Here is an 18,673-nt window from a genome sequence, read left to right as displayed (position 1 = left end):
ACCCCCGCCCCCGCCAGCTGTACACTCTACAGACAGGCAGGCCTCACGCAGGGAGACTGACTTGCCTTGAAGAGATCCCATCCTGGGGTTTCTGAGAACTGCCCCTGTCAGGCCATCCCACCTCCTGCCAAAGCCTGTGAACACTGCTTGATTTCTCAGCATAAAAGTTGCCATGAAAATATTTCCGACGCGCAGCATCTAGGCAGCTGGTGAATCTGTGGCCTCAGAGGCAGAGGGGGCCTCTGGCCACTGCCGCTGTCCACCTGCAGAATCTCCATGGTGGCCGCGTGGGCAATTTCCTGCCTCCAGATCGAAGCCAGGAGGGAGGGGATCGGAGTCGCAGGAGCACAGGCAGCTGAGCTGGAGGGCCCTTCAGCGATGTACCTTTAGCCCCTGGTTTTTACTCATGATGATATGAGGGCCACCGTTCACTAAGCAAACACTTAGAATTTGTGTCCCGTGGAAGATACAGAGAAGGAACGGAAAAAATGGCCCTTAGCCTGGAAGAACGATTATGACATGGGGACAGATAACCCGATCATTGTAATAGGGTGTACACTGAGGGCACAAGAGAGAGTGCCGTCGGTGAAGTTCGAGGAGAGGCCCCCGCTTGGTCTTGAGGCATGAATAGGAGTTTGCCTAGAGGTACAGAGGCATGGAGAGTATTTCAGACATGTGCAGACCCATCGTGAAAGGGACTAGAGCATGATGTTTGGGGGCAGTGATAGGGCACGAAGGATGGACCCAGGGGAGGTCATCGCCTGTCAGTGAGTGCGGGGATGGGTGAGCCCCGGGCAGGGAGGGGGCCTGAGGTCCCGAGCATGGCAGGAGGTGAGGCATGGGAAGCTGGCTGGGGCTGGAGCGCCCCAGCCTGAGGGCAGTGGGATCACTGGGGGTCAAGGGAGAGATCTGAGTCGTGGATGATAGGGGGGAAGGGTCAATGGGTGTTGAGGGTTGAGATGGGGTCCAAGAAGGAGGGGTGGTGAGGCAGGTGCTGCTCTGTAAGTGGTGTCACTGTGGTGGCCCCCCAGGCCAGCTCTCTTTCCACCCCTGCTCTCCCCCACCCCAGCCCCATCACAGCTTCTCAATGGGTAGGGCCTCCCAAGCCAGATGCTTGATGAATGGTTCTTTTCACACAGAAGATAGAACACTCTTTGGTTCAGTCCCAGGTTCAAGAGGCATCAGGGCTGAGGTGCATGTCTCCCTCTGGGGGGGACAGCCTGCTGAGGCCTGTTCTGGCGGTTTTGTCCTTCACGAGTGGCTCTGCCTCTCCTGGCACGTACTCCAGGGCAACTTGGAATGTCCATCTGGCCCGAGGCTTCACGAGGGGCCTGCGCTGAGAGCCTGGCACTGACGCAGGGGTCCTCTGACCTGGGACCAGACGGAGAAGGAAGCTGGAAGGCAGGGCGAAGGGTTGCCTGCCTGGTGGGTGTTGGCAGTGCCTGGGGCGCCCAGAGGCTGTGGTCGGTGCCGGGCCAGGCTGTGCTTCCAAAGTCACCCTTCCCAGTTCGCCGAGTGGCTCCTCCTATGTCTTTTATTAGTAATGCGCTTTTGTGCCCATGTGGCCTCTGTCTCCCTCAGTCACTTCATCCACACATTCACTTAGTGGTGCCTTTGTGGCTTTGTTTGCTCATTCATTCATAGCTCTGCTCTTGGCTTCATGGAGGTGAAGGTATGCCCTTGACTGGGAAGGAGGCCCTGGGCCACATCCTCCGTGCTCAGCGACGTTCCAGAATCTTCCCACCGTCACACTCTCGGGCACTGTCTGGATGGCAGGCTGAGTTACACCAGGAGAAGGTGGCTCAGTGAAGCAAGAGTCAGAGCGGAGGGGGGTGCTTGCCCACCAGGGCTGGGTGACCCTGGGGGCTGGCCAGGTCAGGAGCGTCATCTACTCAACCCCCAAGAAAGGTAGAGACAGAGACATTCTTTGGAAGAGTACTCTTAGGGTCCCCAGCGACGTGAAGCAGAACAGAAAACGCCATCAAAGCTGACATTATGGCAACACTCTTACTCTGATGGACTTAGGCTTCTTTTACAAGTTAGACTTATTTTTACTTTGATTTGACAGGGAGAGTCACCATAACATTTTCAGTGCATTGGCCCTCAAGTCCCTTCTGAAAGGAGAAAGAAAAAGTGCAAAGAGTAATGCAGGGATAGAGCAACTACTCACCACTCAAAATGTCAGAAGTGCTCTACTGTCTTTTTTTGTTTTTGTTTATGCATTTTGAGAGAGAAAGAGTGAGAGCATGAGTGAGGGAGGGGCAGAGAGAGAAAGGGACAGAGAATCCCAAGCAGGCTCTGCACTGTCAGTGGAGAGCCCGATGTGGGGCTTGAACTCATAAACTGTGAGATCGGGACCTGAGTTGAAATCAAGAGTTGGACTCTCAACTGAGCCACCAGGTGCCCTTATATATATATATATATATATATATATATATTTTTTTTTTTTTTTTTTTTTTTTTGAAGAAAGAAATCAGTATCCAAATTGTTCAGCTATTCTATTTTCTCGTCCCCAGAGGCAGGGTGTGTCAATTCTGCCCCCGGAGGGCATAAATTGGGGCCATGTCTGGAGACATTTTTGGAGAGCTGGAGAGCTCCCAGCACTGAGTGCGTGAGGCCAGGTGTGTGGTTGAACACATAGGGTGCAGGGACAGCCCTGCCACAGAAAGTGTCCTGCCCCCAGTGTCGACGGTGGAGGGCAGGGGACCCCGTGTGGGTGTGGCACAGAGAATGAATGCACTAGCGTGGTGCGCGCCAGTCTTATTTTTAACCACACACACAGAAAGAACATTTGGCATCATGTAGTTGTATGTTATGTTCTAAAAATGTGTATATATGCTGTGGGAATTCTACATCTTGCTTTATTCATTTGATTTTTTTAAAGTTTTATTTACCTAAGGGATCGTTCCACCCAACATGGGGCTCAAATTCACGACCCCAAGGTCAAGAGTCGATGCTCCACTGACTGAGCCAGCCAGGTGCCCCTCATCTGACATGTTTTTAAGAATATCACAAGTTGGGGCACCTGGGTGGCTCTGTCGCTTAAGCATCTAGCTCTCGATCTCAGCTCAGATCTTCATCTCAGGATCGTGAGTTCAAGCCCTGCGTTGGGGTCTACACTGGGCGTTGGGCATGAAGCCTACTTAAAAAAAAAAAAAATATATATATATATATATATATACACACATACACACACACACAGATATCACAAGTGGACACATATGGCTAGTTTAAATTCTGTAGTTTCACTCCTTTACCAATGGGTCACATTCTATTTATCCTTCTTCCACAGATGGACAGCTAAGTGGTCATACTTTTCATTGCGAGTGTGCCGGATGGGAACATCTTTGCACATGCGCTTTGCACACTCATGTGAGTGTCTCTGGGTCAGGTGCTTGGGAGTGAAATCATAGGCACGTAGGAACACAGCTTGAGTTTACACCTTCCTCAGCACTCAAGACTGTCTGTTGTTTGGTTTGGTGAGAGGGGGCATGTTACAGTTGCTTTAGTTTGCGTTTAGCTGATTACTAGCGAAGCTGAGCGTTTCTTCCCACGAATGTCAGCCCCTTGGGTTGGCTCTGAAGCCCTCTGCATGGCCCCAGTCATAGCACCTGCTGACCCAGACACTGGTCCTGGCGGGGCCACTTCCCCGGCAGGGTGCTGGCTGCACATCCTCTCTCGGAGCCACCGACTGCCTGGCCTAGTGTCCCTGCACACCACTTTTCTGCTGCTAGCCCGGCCACCCTTCCACAGGGCACCGCACGGCTGATTGGGTTTCGCCTTTTATCTTGTTTTATGGTTACACTGTAGTACCCTTTGCTGGACTTGCCTGTGCCCACGCCTCCCGGAGTGTTCCCGGAGGGTAACTTGGTTTCTGAGTTCTGGAGGCTTGTCACTCCTTGTTGTGCAGGTGGGGGCCGGTGGGGACTGGGCGGGTCTCCTGCTGACGCTGGCTCTGTCCCTGCAGGCAGACCTCTGCGTTATGACCTGGCTGCTGGGCTACGTGGACCCCTCGGATCCCTGCTTTGTGGCTGCCATCCTCACCATCACTTTCAACCCGCTCTTCTGGAATGTGGTAAGTACTCTGCACCCATATGATCTGGGTGAGCTGCACGGACGGACAGATGGAGGGCTCTCCCCTCCCCATGTCTGTCATCCTTTCTGTTTCCTCATCGAGCTCAGATCCCAGGTAGGGGATGCGGACCGGGGAAGCCCCTCATTTTGGGGGTCCCATAGCATCCCGACAGCGACAGCTCTGGGCCAGGCTGGGCCGGCGGGCTGTCCTGTAACGTGGCCCACCTGTGCCCGACCATCCCGGCCTCATCCTCAGTGAAGCAGACTGCCTCGGCTGGGGGGCTCCCTTCCTCCTCTGCCATGCTGTGCGGGGAAGCCGCCTTCTTGTGAATACTCGCCCCCTCAGATGTGCTCCAGAAATACGATCCTTTGTCCTGAACGAGGCTCCCTGCAAAACGGTTCGCACATCGCTGGACTGAGTGTGCTGGGTAGTAGTGAAAACAGGAGAAAGAGCAGCACCCAGTTCTTCTGTGGGTCCAGGGGACACGCAGGGGTCGCTCGGAGGACGGAGTGGGGCCAGGCTGTGTGGAAGGGCGCCCTGAACCCTCTGAGGAGGGTATGGGAATGGAGGACAGCCTCTCCTGCTGTAGTTTCCTGGGAGCTGCCTCCTCCCCCGCCAGGATGTGGGGGAAGCTCTTGGGGCTTCTGAAAGGAAGGAAAGGGGTGGCAGTGGTGGTCCCTGAGCCTCCTGCCCTGTGCCTGGGCTCGGGTTTGCTGATGCAGAGCCGGGACATCCTGTGATCACCCTTGAGGTGAAGAGTAAGGCCAAGCTGAGCATTAGCAACACACTGTTCCAGACTGTTTTCATTTCAGGTTGACCACTTGGTCCCAGGGGCAGAACAGGACATGTTTTTCATCTGGTTTACGAGTTAGGTCTTTTCTCTATCTGGGAGATCGCAGGCTGGTGGGAGCGTGGGTGGGGGGCGGGGCTGCTCATCTCAAAGAGGCTGCGTTCGGAATGTGCCGTCCCTCCTCCGCGGCCCCAATATCGGAACACGCTGCACCCACCCTGAGGTGGTTGGCGCAGGCCCCTGGGCTGACAGGGGGAGGGGGCGGCATGAGCTCTGAGGGCTTGTTTTGTCTAAAACCATTCTTTGGGCCTCCTGGGACCCCACCACACCCCACACAGGACCGCGTGCCCGCACTGCTCCTGACCTGACAGAGAGAGGTCCCTGAGCAAGAGCTGGTCTCCCGCAGTGGCTGCGCCTCCCGGTTCATTTGTGCTCTCTCCTTCTCTCCCCTCCACCGTCCCCACCCCCCGCCTTTCCTCTGGCAGCACAAGACAATGAAGGGTGAAAAGGGTATGTGCCAGTCTGAAAAAAAGGCCCCTGAAAGATGTCCACACCCCAATCCTTGGAACCTGTGAAGGGTTACCTAGATGGCAGCAAAGGGGAGCTCTGCGGGTATTAAGGATCTCAGGATGGGGAGATTGCCGTGGACTGTTGGGGTGGGCCTGAAATGCAGTCACATGTGCCCTTATAAGGGGGGGGTCAGAGGGAGATGTGAAGACACTGGCTTTGAAGACTGAGGTGATGAGGCCACCGTCAAGGAAGGTGGGGAAGGCGGGGCCACTGGTCAAAGGCAGGGCCACCGGTCAAAGGCAGGGCCACCAGAAGCTGGCACAGGGGAGGACCCTAGAGCCTGTGGGAGAGTGCGGCCCTGCTGGTACCTTGATTTGGCCCAGAGACACAGATTTTGGACTTGTGGCCTACGGAACTGTGAGAACCTGAATTCCTGTTGTCCTAAAGCACCTTGTTTGTGGTAATTGGTTACAGCAGCCACAGGAACCTGGTGCAGGAAATCAGACAGGTTGTTGGTCCCTGTGAGAAGGGCCTGCAGTCAGCTACCCCTGTCCTCCACCCCCCCGCCGGCAGGCCTGGCCTATGACCGCCAGTCCCACTGGGCTCCCAGTGCTTGGGGGCTTGGCTCGCAGGCTTGCCGGCTGTGCAGTGGGTCTCTGGGACGCTTCTTTGTGCACAAGCCCCTTCCCTCATTTCCCACTGGGTCTTCCAACCGTGTGTTTTTGCAAGTTCATTTTGAAGTTGCGTGATGGCCCACGGCGGCGTGGTTGAGGTGTTTAAGGTTTGGGAGGCAGGCAGCTCCTGTCTGTGCGTTGGTCGTAAGGCATTTTTCTTTTGCCTTAGCGTTTGATTTGCCTCGTTCTTGCAAAAATTATGCACTGGCACAGCATGTAGTCATTAGCAGGAGGGAGAACTCACCAGTCGGTTCAGAGCGGGAGAAGTTATGGAAACACACTGTGGTTTTGTGGGCTGCTGCTGGCAGCAGTGGGAACGAGACCGCTGGGAACGCTGGTCTGAGTGCGACCCCAGCTCTGTGACGCCTGGAGACGAGAATGCCACCGGTACGGGAGGTCACACCTGTGAGAGCATTTAATGAGCATTGATTGAGTCTTCGTAATAGCTGACACTTGGCAGGCCTCGCCATGCTGCGCCATTGTGCTGAGTGCGGTTCACGCAGGATTTCAGCTGATTGTCACAGCAAAGGCTGTGATTATCCCCTTTGGAAACCAGCCTCCGAGAGGTTCACTCATCTTTTACTTACTGATGGCCCACTGCCTGCTAGGCGTGGGGGCACACTGCCCCGGTTCTGGAGCAGCTGGCTCTCCAGGGGGTGACACCGTATGAGTAAACACACGCATGGCCATGCACCAGGATGGGCCTGGCGGGCGACAAGGCAGGGGATGGGGGGAGCTGGTCAGGGCAGGGGTGATCCTTGAGCAGAAACCTGCCCTCGCGTGGGAGGGAGCCCTCGGGTATCTGGAGAAGAGGAAACAAGTGCAAAAGTCCTGGGTGGTTTCAAGGAACGGGCCACTGGCTGGAATCCGACAGAGCGAGCACGGAGGGCAGCAGGTCAGAGAGGGGCTGGCCTAACAGAGCAGGCCTTGCAGGCCGTGGGTGGCATGTGCGATGGTTTCCGAGCGGGGAGATGTGGAATGAGTGGCCTGATCTGACTCCGGTTTTCCAGGCTGGAGTGGGCCGATAAGAGCAGACGAGGGGTGAGGGTGGGCCGAGGGCTGGGCTGGAGGCTGTCACAGCGCTTGCGGCCCAATGGTGGCCTCACCCGGGTGGCACCAGTGGGAGTGGGAGAAGTGGTCAGAGCCTGGGCATGATTTGAAAGCAGGAAGAGTCAATGGGATTTAAATATATGTTTGGTTTTCAGTCTGGCACTCAGCTCCCCAAACCCTTGAAGTTTCCTCGGTGCTGAGCGTCAGCAAGGTGTATTGTGTTATGTTAATGAGGTGACTTTTAGCCACCCGTCCCCCAACCTAAGGACTGGGGAAGGACACAGGCTTCCAGAGAAACCAACCACCCCGAACCCCCGGGAAGGGAGAGGACCTGAGGTCATTTCAGTAGCCACTGGCAACCACATAATGTAGCCAGCTGCCTCTGTAACGCGGCCTCCAGGAGAACCCAAAAGGACGGGGTTCCAGGAGCTTCTGGGTGGGTGAGCACGAAGATGTGGGGAGAGTGGCGTGCACGGAGGGCGTGGACACTCTGCACCCCCCCTTCCCCATCCCCCCTCCCCCGTTTGTCCTTTCATCTGGGTCACGATTCCTACCCTTTAGTCTCCTTTGTTATAAACTGGTAACCAAGCAGATAGACGGGTTTCCTGAGTTCTGTGAGCTGGGCGCAGAGTGTCAAGCTTGCGTTGAATCGTAGGACAGTCAGCTGGTGTCAGAGACTTGGCTGGATGTGCGGGTGCAGAACTGTAGGGGGTGTGGCCACGTGGGGCAGCCTGGGGGCTGAGGGCTCAGGGCTGTGCGGAAGAGACCTCCGTTCTGCCCGTGTCTGGGAGATGCCCGGTGGAGACGCAGGGCTTGCGGGCCTGGAATTCAGGCGGTGGGATGGCCGGGGTTGGTGGTGACGTGTGAAGTCACAGAGAGTGGCCGCCCGGCCGAGCCTGGCCTGGGACCCGCACTGTCCGCCTCCCCAGGGCTCTTTGGAGGAGATACAGCATGACCCCATGAGCTGAGGGGCCTGCCCACTGTCAGTGCCGGCGTGTAGGGGCCTAGGCACATCCTCCCCACCAGTACTCAGCCCATCTCTCTCTTCTTCCCTCCCCCTCTCTCCCTGCAAAGGAGCTCTTTGTTGCTTCTGCACTCTTCTTCATGAATCTTTGGGGGAAACCAACACCATGGACCTTCCCTGTTTCTTGAAACCCTGTGCCTCACGCTGCTTTCCTGGCTTACTCTGCTGCTCCTTGTGCACAACTTTTCCTCTGCCTGTCATTCATTCATTCACTCACTCACTCACTCACTCACTTACTCAACAGACGCTCATAGCCCACAACCAACTGCGTTCCAGGCACAGTGTGAGCCTGCAGGGCCAGGGATTAAGCTGCACCGTCTCCATTGTTAGAGGTCACACGGAAGTTTGTAATTAAAATGGTGAAAAGGTTAGGTGCTACAGAGAGACTAATTGGGGCTTTTCCCAATTAGTCATCTCAGGGCACCAGGGCCTGGGCATGTCCAGGCCCAGGAGGGAGCCTGCTGTGTGAACCCTGGCCAAGAACGTCCCTGTGTGCTCCCCTCGCGGGGGCCCAGGGTACAGATCCAGGGGCCGCAGGCCTTCACTCTGCACTCTCGCCGCCCCCCCAGGCCCCGCCCTCAGCGGGCCACTTGCTCCCCTGGTCAGCCCTGCGGTTAGCCAGGTTCCCCAGCACTCTGTGCGCCTCTCCATCCTTCCACGCCGCACACTCCCTCCTTCACACTTTGTGAACACGGGCCTGGGCCACACAGCCCAGCGCCCCAGCTCTCGGTTAAAGGCGCCCCACGCCTCCCAGCAGAAAGTGGGAGCCCTCAGCCCTCTCCCCGGCCCCTGGAGCCCCTCTGCTGGGCATCCCGTTGCCTGCAGGCTCAGTCACCCTGGTCCCTGCCCTTCCCTGGTGACTTGTCCTCTTGCGGGGGTTTTCCTGTGCCACTTCTTCCAGGTAGCCATCCCTGCTTCTCACAAACCCCCTCCCCAGCCCACCCTCTGGGTCAAGGCTGCCAGCGTTGGCATTGCTGGCATTTGGGGCCATCTTCTTCACTGTGGGATGTTGAATGGTGTCACCTGCCCCTACCCACCAGGTGCCCTGACAGTGTCACATGTCTCCAGACGTTGCCCTGGTTGGTCTGAGTGAGGCAGCCCTTTGTGTCCCCTGCATGTGTCCCCTCTGGTGTCACTGCTTCCCCTTGGACTGAACATTCCAAGAGAGCTTGAGTAGCCCCTGCTCTGCTCCCCTGTGCCCCCAGCCCTGGCCCGTGCCCGGCGCTGTGGGCTGTGAGGAAGGGCAGAGTTTCTGCTTGGCCTAGCTCTGCAGGCACAGACCTGCAGCCCGCGTTTACTGGGCTCTCAGCAGCTGGCCTCTTGCCCAGTTTTCCACGGTGGCATCGGGAAGGGGGCGTCTCCATCTGGGGCATTTGCATCTGCAGGGCTGAGATTCTGCAAAGGAAGGGAGCTGGGGGAGTGGGGGGAGTGATATTCACGGCGCCTTGGGGGAGATAAGACGGACGAGTCGGGGCGCCATTCCAGCCCTGGGAACCCCCTCCGGAGTGGGAACGCAGCGAGCCTGTGGCCCGTTGTTAGGAGGTGGCCTTGAGCTCTCGCTGTTTACGAAAGAAACTGGTTTGCAGGCTTTGGTGTCTTAACTATTATCGAAGGCAAATTGTTTTGTCACGGACGTCAGTGCTGACTGAGACTATCAGCGTGTTTGGACACCCCGCTAAACGCTCCCCCTTGGGAGAGCTAACCGGGCGTTGCTGCTGGTCCGGCTGGGACGGCAGGGGTGAATGGGGACTCCCGGGCAGCCTGGCCCAGCTTTCTGCTCCCCCTGGAGTGCCCGCTGTCTCACACCCAAGCCTGCCTGTGTGGTTTCTTCTGCCTGAGACCCCCCGCCCATCCCTCCAGGGTCCGCGTGCAGCACCTCTCCCCGCCCCAGAGCCCCCCCACGACCGGCTGTCCCACACTGTGTCCTAGAGTCAGACTCCTCTCCGAGGATGGGCAGCCCGCATCTGCAGAAGGACCCCCAACGTGCCTGTTGGCCGGGCCTCTCGATGGTTCAGTCCTGAACTCGCTGCATCCCCAGAGCCCCTCAGCCCTGGGTTGGTCACCCTACCTGCAGGGAGACACAGCCTCCCCCGAGGGTGAGTGAGTTTGGGAGGAGGCAGCTCTTCCTCTCCAGGAAGTGGGGGGCTGGCCCTCTAGCTGGTGGGGGTGGGCTGTCCATCCGCAGGGGGATGTTTTGTTGGCTCAATGCCTGAGGCCCCTGAGCGGGCAGCCTGGACTTTGGAGGGAGCCAGGAAGGCAGACAGTAGATGGCGCTGTGGGCAAGGCGAGCGCAGAGAAGGGCAGGTGGGCCGGACACCTTCAGTGTGCATTTGCCGGGCTCCCTCATTTTCTGGTTTCGGATCCCCAGCCGGCAGTCCGTTGGCTAATTTCGGGTGCCCCAGAGGACCCCCGTAGGTGCCAGGGAGCTGACCCTGAAGATGCCGCTGGGCTGAAGCAAGGAAAGCAGCCTGGCACCCGGGAGGGAGGCCCGGGTCCCATGCCCTGTTGTTCACACCCCACTCTGGGCCTTGGTGTCCCCGTCTGTGAGGTGAGGACCCCCAGCCGAGGACCTACTGAGCTCTGAAACACTGTGACCCACTCAATTTACCAAGTGCTGCCCTGGGATGTCCCTTTGCTGGGTCCAGGGGAAGCGGGAGTCCCCTGCCCGCCTGGGGCCTGCTCTTGGGCCGCCGATAAAGCTGTTGATCGGGAGTGCGCTCTAAGGGTCACGCCTCGACGGGTAGTAAAGCTCGCTGGTAGAGAGCATATCTGGAAGACAGGAGACAAGAGAGGGGTCGTGACTCTCCCGGGCTTGTGAGCTGCATGGGGCCTACTGAGGTGTGGCTGGGCTGTCTAGGCGAGTGGCAGGGGTGGAGGGTGGGGGGCAAGAGTTGAGAAGACCCAAGAAAAGGGGATGTGTAAGGAGAGGAGGTGGACAGGTGGCCCTGGGGCCCCAGAGGGAGGACCCTGAGCCCTGGCTTGCAACCCCGATTGTTTGCTACAGGCTGGCCGTGGGTGTGTACGTGTGTGAGCATGTAAGTGTGTGGCCGTGTGCATGAGTGTGAGTGTACACAAATGTGCACGTGTGAGCATGTGTGTGTGCATCTCATTCAGACAGGCTGGGCAGTTGGGACGGGGCTGGAACTCAAAGTGTCTGAGACGCTCGCTCCTACCCGGCTTAGGGACCTGGCCCCCAGGGCACAGCCACGCACCCACCTGGCTCCAGGCCGTGTCCCGGATCCGAAAACATCCTCCCCTGGCAGGGTGCCTCTTGCCTTTGTGGGATGCGGAGCTGGGCCTGCTGGAATAGCCCGTGGCCCGAGATGCGCAGGGCTGGCCGGCTGAGTGTGACTGAGACCGTGGCTCCTTGAGCCAAGAGAGCACAGAACACTCCCTAGCCAGCTACTTGCCTCTTTTGACTGGTGTCACCTGGGACACCACAGCCATCCCCCAGCCCTGGCGCTCTCCCTGCCCCTGCCTGAGCTGTGCTCAGGGCTGGGTTCTGCAGACTGAATGGCATGTCTGGCTCTGGTTCCATGGCTGGGGACAGTCAGCTCCTTGTCGCTGGGGGCCCATGCTGTGCTCCTCTAGCGTTTCGATGTTGGCACAGGTGCAAGATGTTCCATGGCGTGTGTGTGTATGCGTGTGTGTGTGTGTGTGTGTGTGTGTGTGTGTGTTCTTTCCTGAGCCAGGGGCAGACGTGTGGGTTTAGCGGGATGTGGCCCTGCTGCCTGTGTGGCCGCATCCCTGTCTGAACGGAGAGCTGCACTGATGGCTCTGCGGGGCCATGGGCGGCCTGGGAGGGAGCGCCGTGCCACTGGCCAGCGCTCACTTTAGCATCTCTGTGTCTGAGCAGTGTGGTGATGAAGTGCGTACGGCGCCTCGAACTGGGTCAGCTCACAGTCTTTGCCAGGATCCCTGGGAGCAACACAGGAACAGAAGTGAGGGGAGCAGAAGGCTGTCTCCTACCTGAAGCTGGGGCTGGTGGCTTTCCGCAGTGACCGTATCTTTGCCCTCAGCTTCCTGATAGTCTGGAGATGCCATGTGGGTTTTCTTAGGAAGTCCATGCCGGGGGGCGGTGGGTATCCAGGCACTTTTTCCATTAATGATTTGTTTTTTGGTTCTGGGCTCTGTGGCTTTGTGAGGGCACCAGGCACTGTTAGCACGTGTGGGATGGAAATGCATGCCTTTTCTAAGGGCTCCAAGTGCTCCTGGCTGAGTGGTTTGATGAAGGTGACATCCTGGGATCCTTCCCACATGGAGGGGGCCAGGGCGGAATTTTATTATCCCAGCTGTTCCTGAGTATTTTGTGCCAGCCTGCCCTGAGCCCAAGGAGATAAAGCCGATCCCCTGTGTGGCCTGCTGCATTGGTCTCCCCCTGCACCCCTGCCTTGCTTCCCCAGCCCCCTGCATTGCTTGTCCACAGCGCTCTGTGGACTCTGGTCATTGCACACTCACATTTCACCTCGTCCCTCAGACTGAGTGCTCCCGGAAGTGGAGGACGGCGTCTGGGAGCTAAGGACAGGCCTAGCCCAGTGTTAGAAGGGGTGGAGGGAAAGGTGTCCTTCCTTCATCGAGGGTGAGCCCTGAGTAGCCCGTGGAGCGGCGGGCCAGGCAAGGCCGTGCCTCCCTTTCTCCCTCTGTGAGGCGGCTGTCAGGTCCTGCCCCCACGAGTGCCCCCACAAGTGCGCTGCCAGGCGTCCTGAGGGGCAGCCACGGGTGCTTCAGCAGCTGGGAGCCGGCCTGCGGGTGCCATTGGCTTTGCCCCCTCCCGGGTCTCCTGAGACCAACCGAGATGCCATGGAACATTTCCAGGGCTTGTGTTTTTGTCTCACTTTATTGCTGACTTGCTCTGTGACCGGAGCAAGTCACTTTGCTTCCCTAGACCTCAGTTGCCTCATCTTATTCTGGGGGAACAGCCTTTGCCCGATTTCCTCACCATCTGGCAGCGAGGCTGTCGGGGAAGAAATGGGTGCAAAAGGGGTTGGAAACATGAAATGTCCGGTGTCATCTTTGGCCCGAAGGAGGAGCAGCCATGGGGGCCGTCTGGTTGCAGGCACGTCCAGAAGAGCTCTTGCAGCAGTGGAAACTCCCAGAGCCTTTCTTCCGGCTACTTCCCTGAGCTTTAGGCCAAGTGCTTCCACTTGTTCCTGAATCATTTCCAGGAAATGTCCATGGCCTACAGATACCTCTTGGAGAGTGAGTCCTACAGCTGGTGACCCCTTCCTTGTCCCCAGGAGTCAGGGATGAGTCAGGGAGAGACTTCGATCCAGAAGATGCGTATGCACATCGCCGGCCAGTGCTAGGGGCCACGCCTGCCCAGGCGGTACCCAGCTGTGCAGTTCCGGTCCAGCAGATTGCCCGTGGCGCAACCCCGTTCCGCCACCTTTGCTCTGACTCCTGCCTTCCTCATTCCCTGGCTCGGCAGGGGCTAGGATGAGGGGCGTTCAGGTGCCGGCCTGACCCACGTGGGGCTTGGGTTCTGAAGACCCTGGGTGATGTCCCCTTGCACTTCAGGGAAGGTACCCACGCATGTGCGCTTGCTGGACATGGGATAACAATTCCCGTAGTCTGTTCACAGTGGGGACAGTATGGGCCTGGGGTGCGGGGCACCTGAGGTTCCGGTAGCCAGGGAGCGTGGACCGGCTGGGAGACATCGAGGTGTGCAGGGGGCAGAGATCGCGAAGAGAGGCTGGAACCAAAGCTGAGCAGCTGGTCTGGAAGGCCTGGGTGGAGACGGATGGAGAATCCAGTTGATAGAAGAGGGGGAGTTAGGAGGGGCCTGGGGGAGGTGCAGAGGGTGGGAGGTGGAGCCTATGCAGATTAGTCAACGGTGGTTTCCAGAGTCCGTGCTTCTTGTCTGAGACTCTGGCCCCCTACGAGGCTCTGCAGGTGCTCAGGTGATGGCCTCACCTGCCGACACACCTCTGCTACTTTTCACTCTGTCCCAATGCCCCTGCTTGCAAATGCTCCTTGGTGCGCCTGCTCGTGCTGGCTGGATGTGCAGAGGCCTCTGCTCCCAAGGAGCCCATCCCGCCCTCCTCGCCCCTGCAGCATGACATTTGACTCGACTCCCAGCTGGTCACGAAATGGCACACACAGCAAGTGTGAGGTTCCCCAGCCTTCCGGGGCTGTGCTCACAGGCGGAGGGGCCTGTAGTGAGGACAGTGAGGATGCCTGCAATTCGGCTCCATGATGGATGGGTTTATCCTTCAGGGTTATCCCGCAGCTCCGACGGGAATACAGCATAGTGGGCGGGCGAAACGCTTCGGGCACGTAATAGGCATCGGTTCCTTTGCCTTGCGCCCCGATCTGTCCACGCATGTGGCAGGCAGAGCTGTCGTGGGCACTGCGTGAATAATAGGCGTGAAGGGGATTTGTAAGCAATAAAGCAAAGTACGAGCAGAAGGAGTTACAAGGAGTTACGTGATTTATAATAAACATATATTTGGTCTGCATTCCTGTTCCTGGCACAGGCTTCCTAAAACCCTTCAATTTCCTAAGTGATGATAAAATGTCTTTTGTTATGTTAACGAGGCATCTTATGGGAAGCCCCTGGGTCACCTAAGGCTGGGTCCCCGGTCCCTGAGCTCCCAGGAGGGGAGAGGGGCTGGAGATTGAGTTCAGTGCCAGTGGGCAATGATTTCCCTCGTGCCTGTGTAATGCAGCCTCTGTAAAGACCTGAAAGGGTCTGGAGAGTTTCCCCAGGTTGGTGAACATGTGGAGTTTGGGGGAGAGTGGCCGGCTTGGGGAGCATGGAAGTTCTACACCCTTGGGGCACCTGGGTGCTTCGATTGGTTAAACCTCCAACTTTTGTTTTTGGCTCAGGTCATGAGCCCTGGGTTGCGTTCCGTGCCGGCATGGAGCCTGCTTGGGATTCTCTCTCTCCCTCTCTCTCTGCCCACTGCCCCCCCCCCCAAATAAATAAATAAACATTTAAAAAAAGAATCTTCACATCTTGCTCTCTGCATGTCTTCCACCTGGCTGTTCCTGAATTAATATCTTTCATAATAAACAGGTAACCTCGGATGTAAGTTTTTCTCTGAAGTTCTGTGAGCTGCCCTAGCAAATTAATCAAACTGGGGGGTGGGGGATTGTTGGACCCTCTAATTTATATGCATTGGTCAGAAGCATGGGTGGCCACCCGGACTTGAAATTGACATCAGGTGTTAGGGGCGGTCTTGTGGGACGGTGATATCTGATACCACCTCCAGGTGGATAGTGTCCGAGTCCATGGTTTGGGGGTTGTGGGAAAAACACACATATCAGAGGCTACTGTAACTTTTAGTTTTATTTGCTCATGAAGCCTTAATTGCCTTTTTGACCATGCCTCTACTTCAGGCCCAAACTTGCCCCTCCCTCCTGAGGGGGCCCCTGCTCTTCTCCCTTCAAACGCCCAGGACTTCTCGAGTACCCAGTGGCAAGCACGGTGGGCCGCGGAGCCCACCTGTGCCGCCTCTACGACCCTGCCTGCCTACTGAGCACAGCGTTGAGCCCCCTCCCCACTTGTGCCCAGCGGGGAATGGCGGTGACCTTGACTAACGCGTGGGAACCCTTAACCGTGTGCCCCATCTCCTGCAGGATTGCAGGCTGAGTCAGCCCCTGGTCCTGCCCTTAGCTTTTCCCGTTTCTGTGAGAAAGACAGCTCAGCCTCAGCTGACTTCTTTATAAGGCGTCCGAGGCGCAGGAGCCTTCTCCAGGCTTTCTTCTCAGCGAGGAAGAACATTGGAGAAGGGGGTTGGTTCTGTCCTGTGCAGACGACTCAGCGTTGTGTTCTGTACAATCTATCTCTTGTCATGTAGGTAGGGGTCTTGGGTGTGGTCACAGAGGAGGTGGGCACCTGCCCCGGTCAGCCAGCTAGTTGGATGGGGTGACACTGCTCTGTATCTCCCCACCAGGGAGGGGACCAAAGACGGTGGCCTGCAGTGAGGGGGCAGAGCAGCCCTAGGAGGAACAGTGCCGACCGTGGATTCTTCAGAAGCAGCAGCTGAGGACCAGAGAGGTTGCTTGACCTGCCATGGTCACACAGCTGCGAGAGCAGAACTGGGCCTGGCAGCTGGGGCTTCTGCTCCTGTGCGTTACCCCGCTCCCCCATCCCATACCCTGCAGGGCCCGTGAGGTGCACACACAGCCTTCAGTGGCCTGGCCCTGATGAGGCAAACGCTGGGGCCCTGCTGGCCGGAAGAGGCCCTCAGAATACCTTGGAACCTGGGGTGCTCGGTGTATCCTGCACTGACTTCTCAGCAGCTTGGCCTCCGGCTGCTGCACATCCTGCCTGTGTCAATATTATGACCGCACGTGGACTTCCTGCGGGCAGGGCCGCAAGGGTGTGGCCACGAAGGCCAGCCACCTGGAAGGGATGCCTCTGCTGGGGTAGGGCTGACACAGGCATCCTCGTGACCTGTCCTCAGCCTGCTTAGCCTCAGGAGCCCAGGACAGTGCTGTTCCCTTAACCTGCCTCCCCCCCACCCCCCGGTCCCCCTGGCTTATCTTGCCGGGCCAGGGAAGGGCGGGGCACAGGTTTCTGAGCATATGAACCTGTCTCACAGATGATACCTCTTAGCTGAGTGACCTGGGCAAGATTTCTGGCTTCTCGGAGCCTTGGTTTTCTCATCTGTAAAATGGGTACAGTAGTCAGGGCCTCAAGGGTAAGTACCCAAGCCAGCCCAGCGGCTCAGTCTTTCTTACTGTCACCTTTGTCTCTGGTGGTCTCTTGAGGCCTTGTTGCCCTGCAGCTTCTGTTGTGGAGCCGTCCTGTGGCTTTGTGGCTTTAGTCCTTCGGGATGGGCTCCGGCTGGGCAGCGGGGGCCTTTCCGCCCAGCTTGGGATGTGACGGCCTGGTGCAAGTCATGACCAGCTACTGACCGCACGGCCTCAGGCAAGGTCCTCACCCAAAGCTCCGGCCTCAGTTTCGTCATCTGTGAAACAGGCTCACTGGAGGTTCTGTCCCAGGGCTGTGGTGAGATGAGTGAAGTAGTCCACGTGCAGGGGGCAGGGCAGGGCCGGGCGCAGAGTCAAAGCTTGAGAAGCGTCAGCTGTCGTCCGGGTCCCTTCTGACTGCTGCCCGGGAAATAAACGTTCGGTCACTGGGCTGCTTGCTGGCTCTACCAGCCACGTGATTTGACCGTGGGGTCTGGAGGAAGGGGCAGGGGCGTTTGTGGAGAAAGGAAGGGATGGGGAAGGGTGCACACAGGTTCTGGCCTTTGCCGGGCACATTGCTTATGGCCGCTGGGTCCCTGTCCTGTGCCCAGCTGAGCCCAGGTTTCAGGGCGCAGGGAGATGAACACGGCACTTCCAGAGCGGGGAGGGGGCGTGTGCGGAGAGCGCCCAGGCGCTGTCAGTGAAGAGGTGGGAGGAGGTGGGCCGCACGCATCCGAAGTTCAGGAAGGTTGGGGGTGGTAGTGGGAGCTGAGGCTGGTGGGTGGTCTCGGGGGCCTTCTGGGGACTTTGTCCCTGCTGCTGGGGGTGGCAGGGAGGCGTGGCTCCCACCGGATCCGTGGGCACGTGAGGGAGCCCAGCCCAGTCCCCATGTCGTTCCTGGCTGCGTGTGGCTTTGTGTCAGGGCCCACTTGGTCACACGGCATTGCTGCCCGCGTCTGGGGGCCCCGCACCATCCTCCTCCTCCCGGTCCTGCTCAGTCCTGCTTTGGGCAAGCGCAGCGTGGCTCACGGCAGGGCCACGGAGCTGCACAGACCCGCCTCTGCTCCGTGGTTACCTTGGCTTTTATTCGGTGGTGAAACATGTGCAGCAGGGGTGCCCACGACTTGGTCCATGGCTGGAGGGGTGGGGTTAGGGGACGGTCACTCGGAGCCTGCCGGTCCCTGTGGGGCCAGGCCATGTGCCCAAGGGTGCGATGTTGGAGCCTTTCCCTGCTGCACCAGGGCCTGCCCGCTGGCCTCTGTGGGACTTCTGCTGGTCACCATTGGACGAGCGGCAGTGGCGTGGGGGGCCTTGCACAGCAGACCCGTCCCAGCCCCGGCCATCTGGGAGCCTTCCAGCCTGGTCCCGCCGTGAATTTGCTGTGGTTGGCCAAGAGGCCAGGTCTAGGCTGGTCTGGTGAGACATCAGGTGACCTAGGGTGGCCAGAAGGGCTCCGAGGCTCTGACAATCCAGGGGGGCCACCCGGGCCCAGAAGAGTGTGGGTGAGGGAGCCTCACTGTGCGGTTCCAGTCCAACCATTCACTGAGGAAGGGGAAGATGGGGCAGGCTCATCCGCTCTGAGCCTCAGTTTCCCCATGCGGAAACTGGGGGAGGTGGACTCTAGTACAGTCTTTTCTTTTTTTTAATGTTTATTTTTGAGAGAGAGAGAGAGCGGGGGTGGGGGGTGGAGAGAGAGGGAGACACAGAATGTGAGGCAGACTCCAGGCTCTGAGCTGTCAGGCACAGAGCCTGATACGGGGCTCGAACTCACAAACCATTACATCATGACCCGAGCCAGAGTCGGATGCTTACCCGACTGAGCCACCCAGGCGCCCCTGTGGACAGTCTTTTCTGCTCCTATGCATTTGAGGCTGTTCTCTGGCTCTGTCCTGTGCCCCGGGTTTCCTGGG

At 58.1% G+C, this 18,673-nt stretch overlaps 1 protein-coding gene across 9 annotated transcripts in view; it reads left to right on the top strand.

Moving 5' to 3' along the window:
* PEMT (phosphatidylethanolamine N-methyltransferase) overlaps positions 1 to 18,673 on the top strand; it is a 100,057-nt gene that overhangs the window by 28,594 nt on the left and 52,790 nt on the right. For 7 of the 9 annotated variants that reach the window (XM_039227254.1, XM_039227258.1, XM_039227255.1 and 4 more), the window contains one exon: positions 3,968 to 4,075. In XM_039227254.1, coding sequence (XP_039083185.1) covers positions 3,968 to 4,075 — 108 coding nt within the window. Of the gene's footprint in view, positions 1 to 3,349; positions 3,373 to 3,456; positions 3,480 to 3,967; positions 4,076 to 18,673 lie in introns of those variants that run through there. The other 2 variants (XM_039227261.1, XM_039227260.1) reach the window with 2 other exon arrangements.

Source organism: Hyaena hyaena, unplaced genomic scaffold (assembly GCF_003009895.1).
Source record: "Hyaena hyaena isolate Hyena2069 unplaced genomic scaffold, ASM300989v1 scaffold_27, whole genome shotgun sequence".
In the NCBI taxonomy this organism is placed as follows: Eukaryota; Metazoa; Chordata; class Mammalia; order Carnivora; family Hyaenidae; genus Hyaena; species Hyaena hyaena.
The sequence above is the reverse complement of the archived record's forward strand: the minus strand, read 5'-3'. Positions and strand labels throughout refer to the sequence as shown.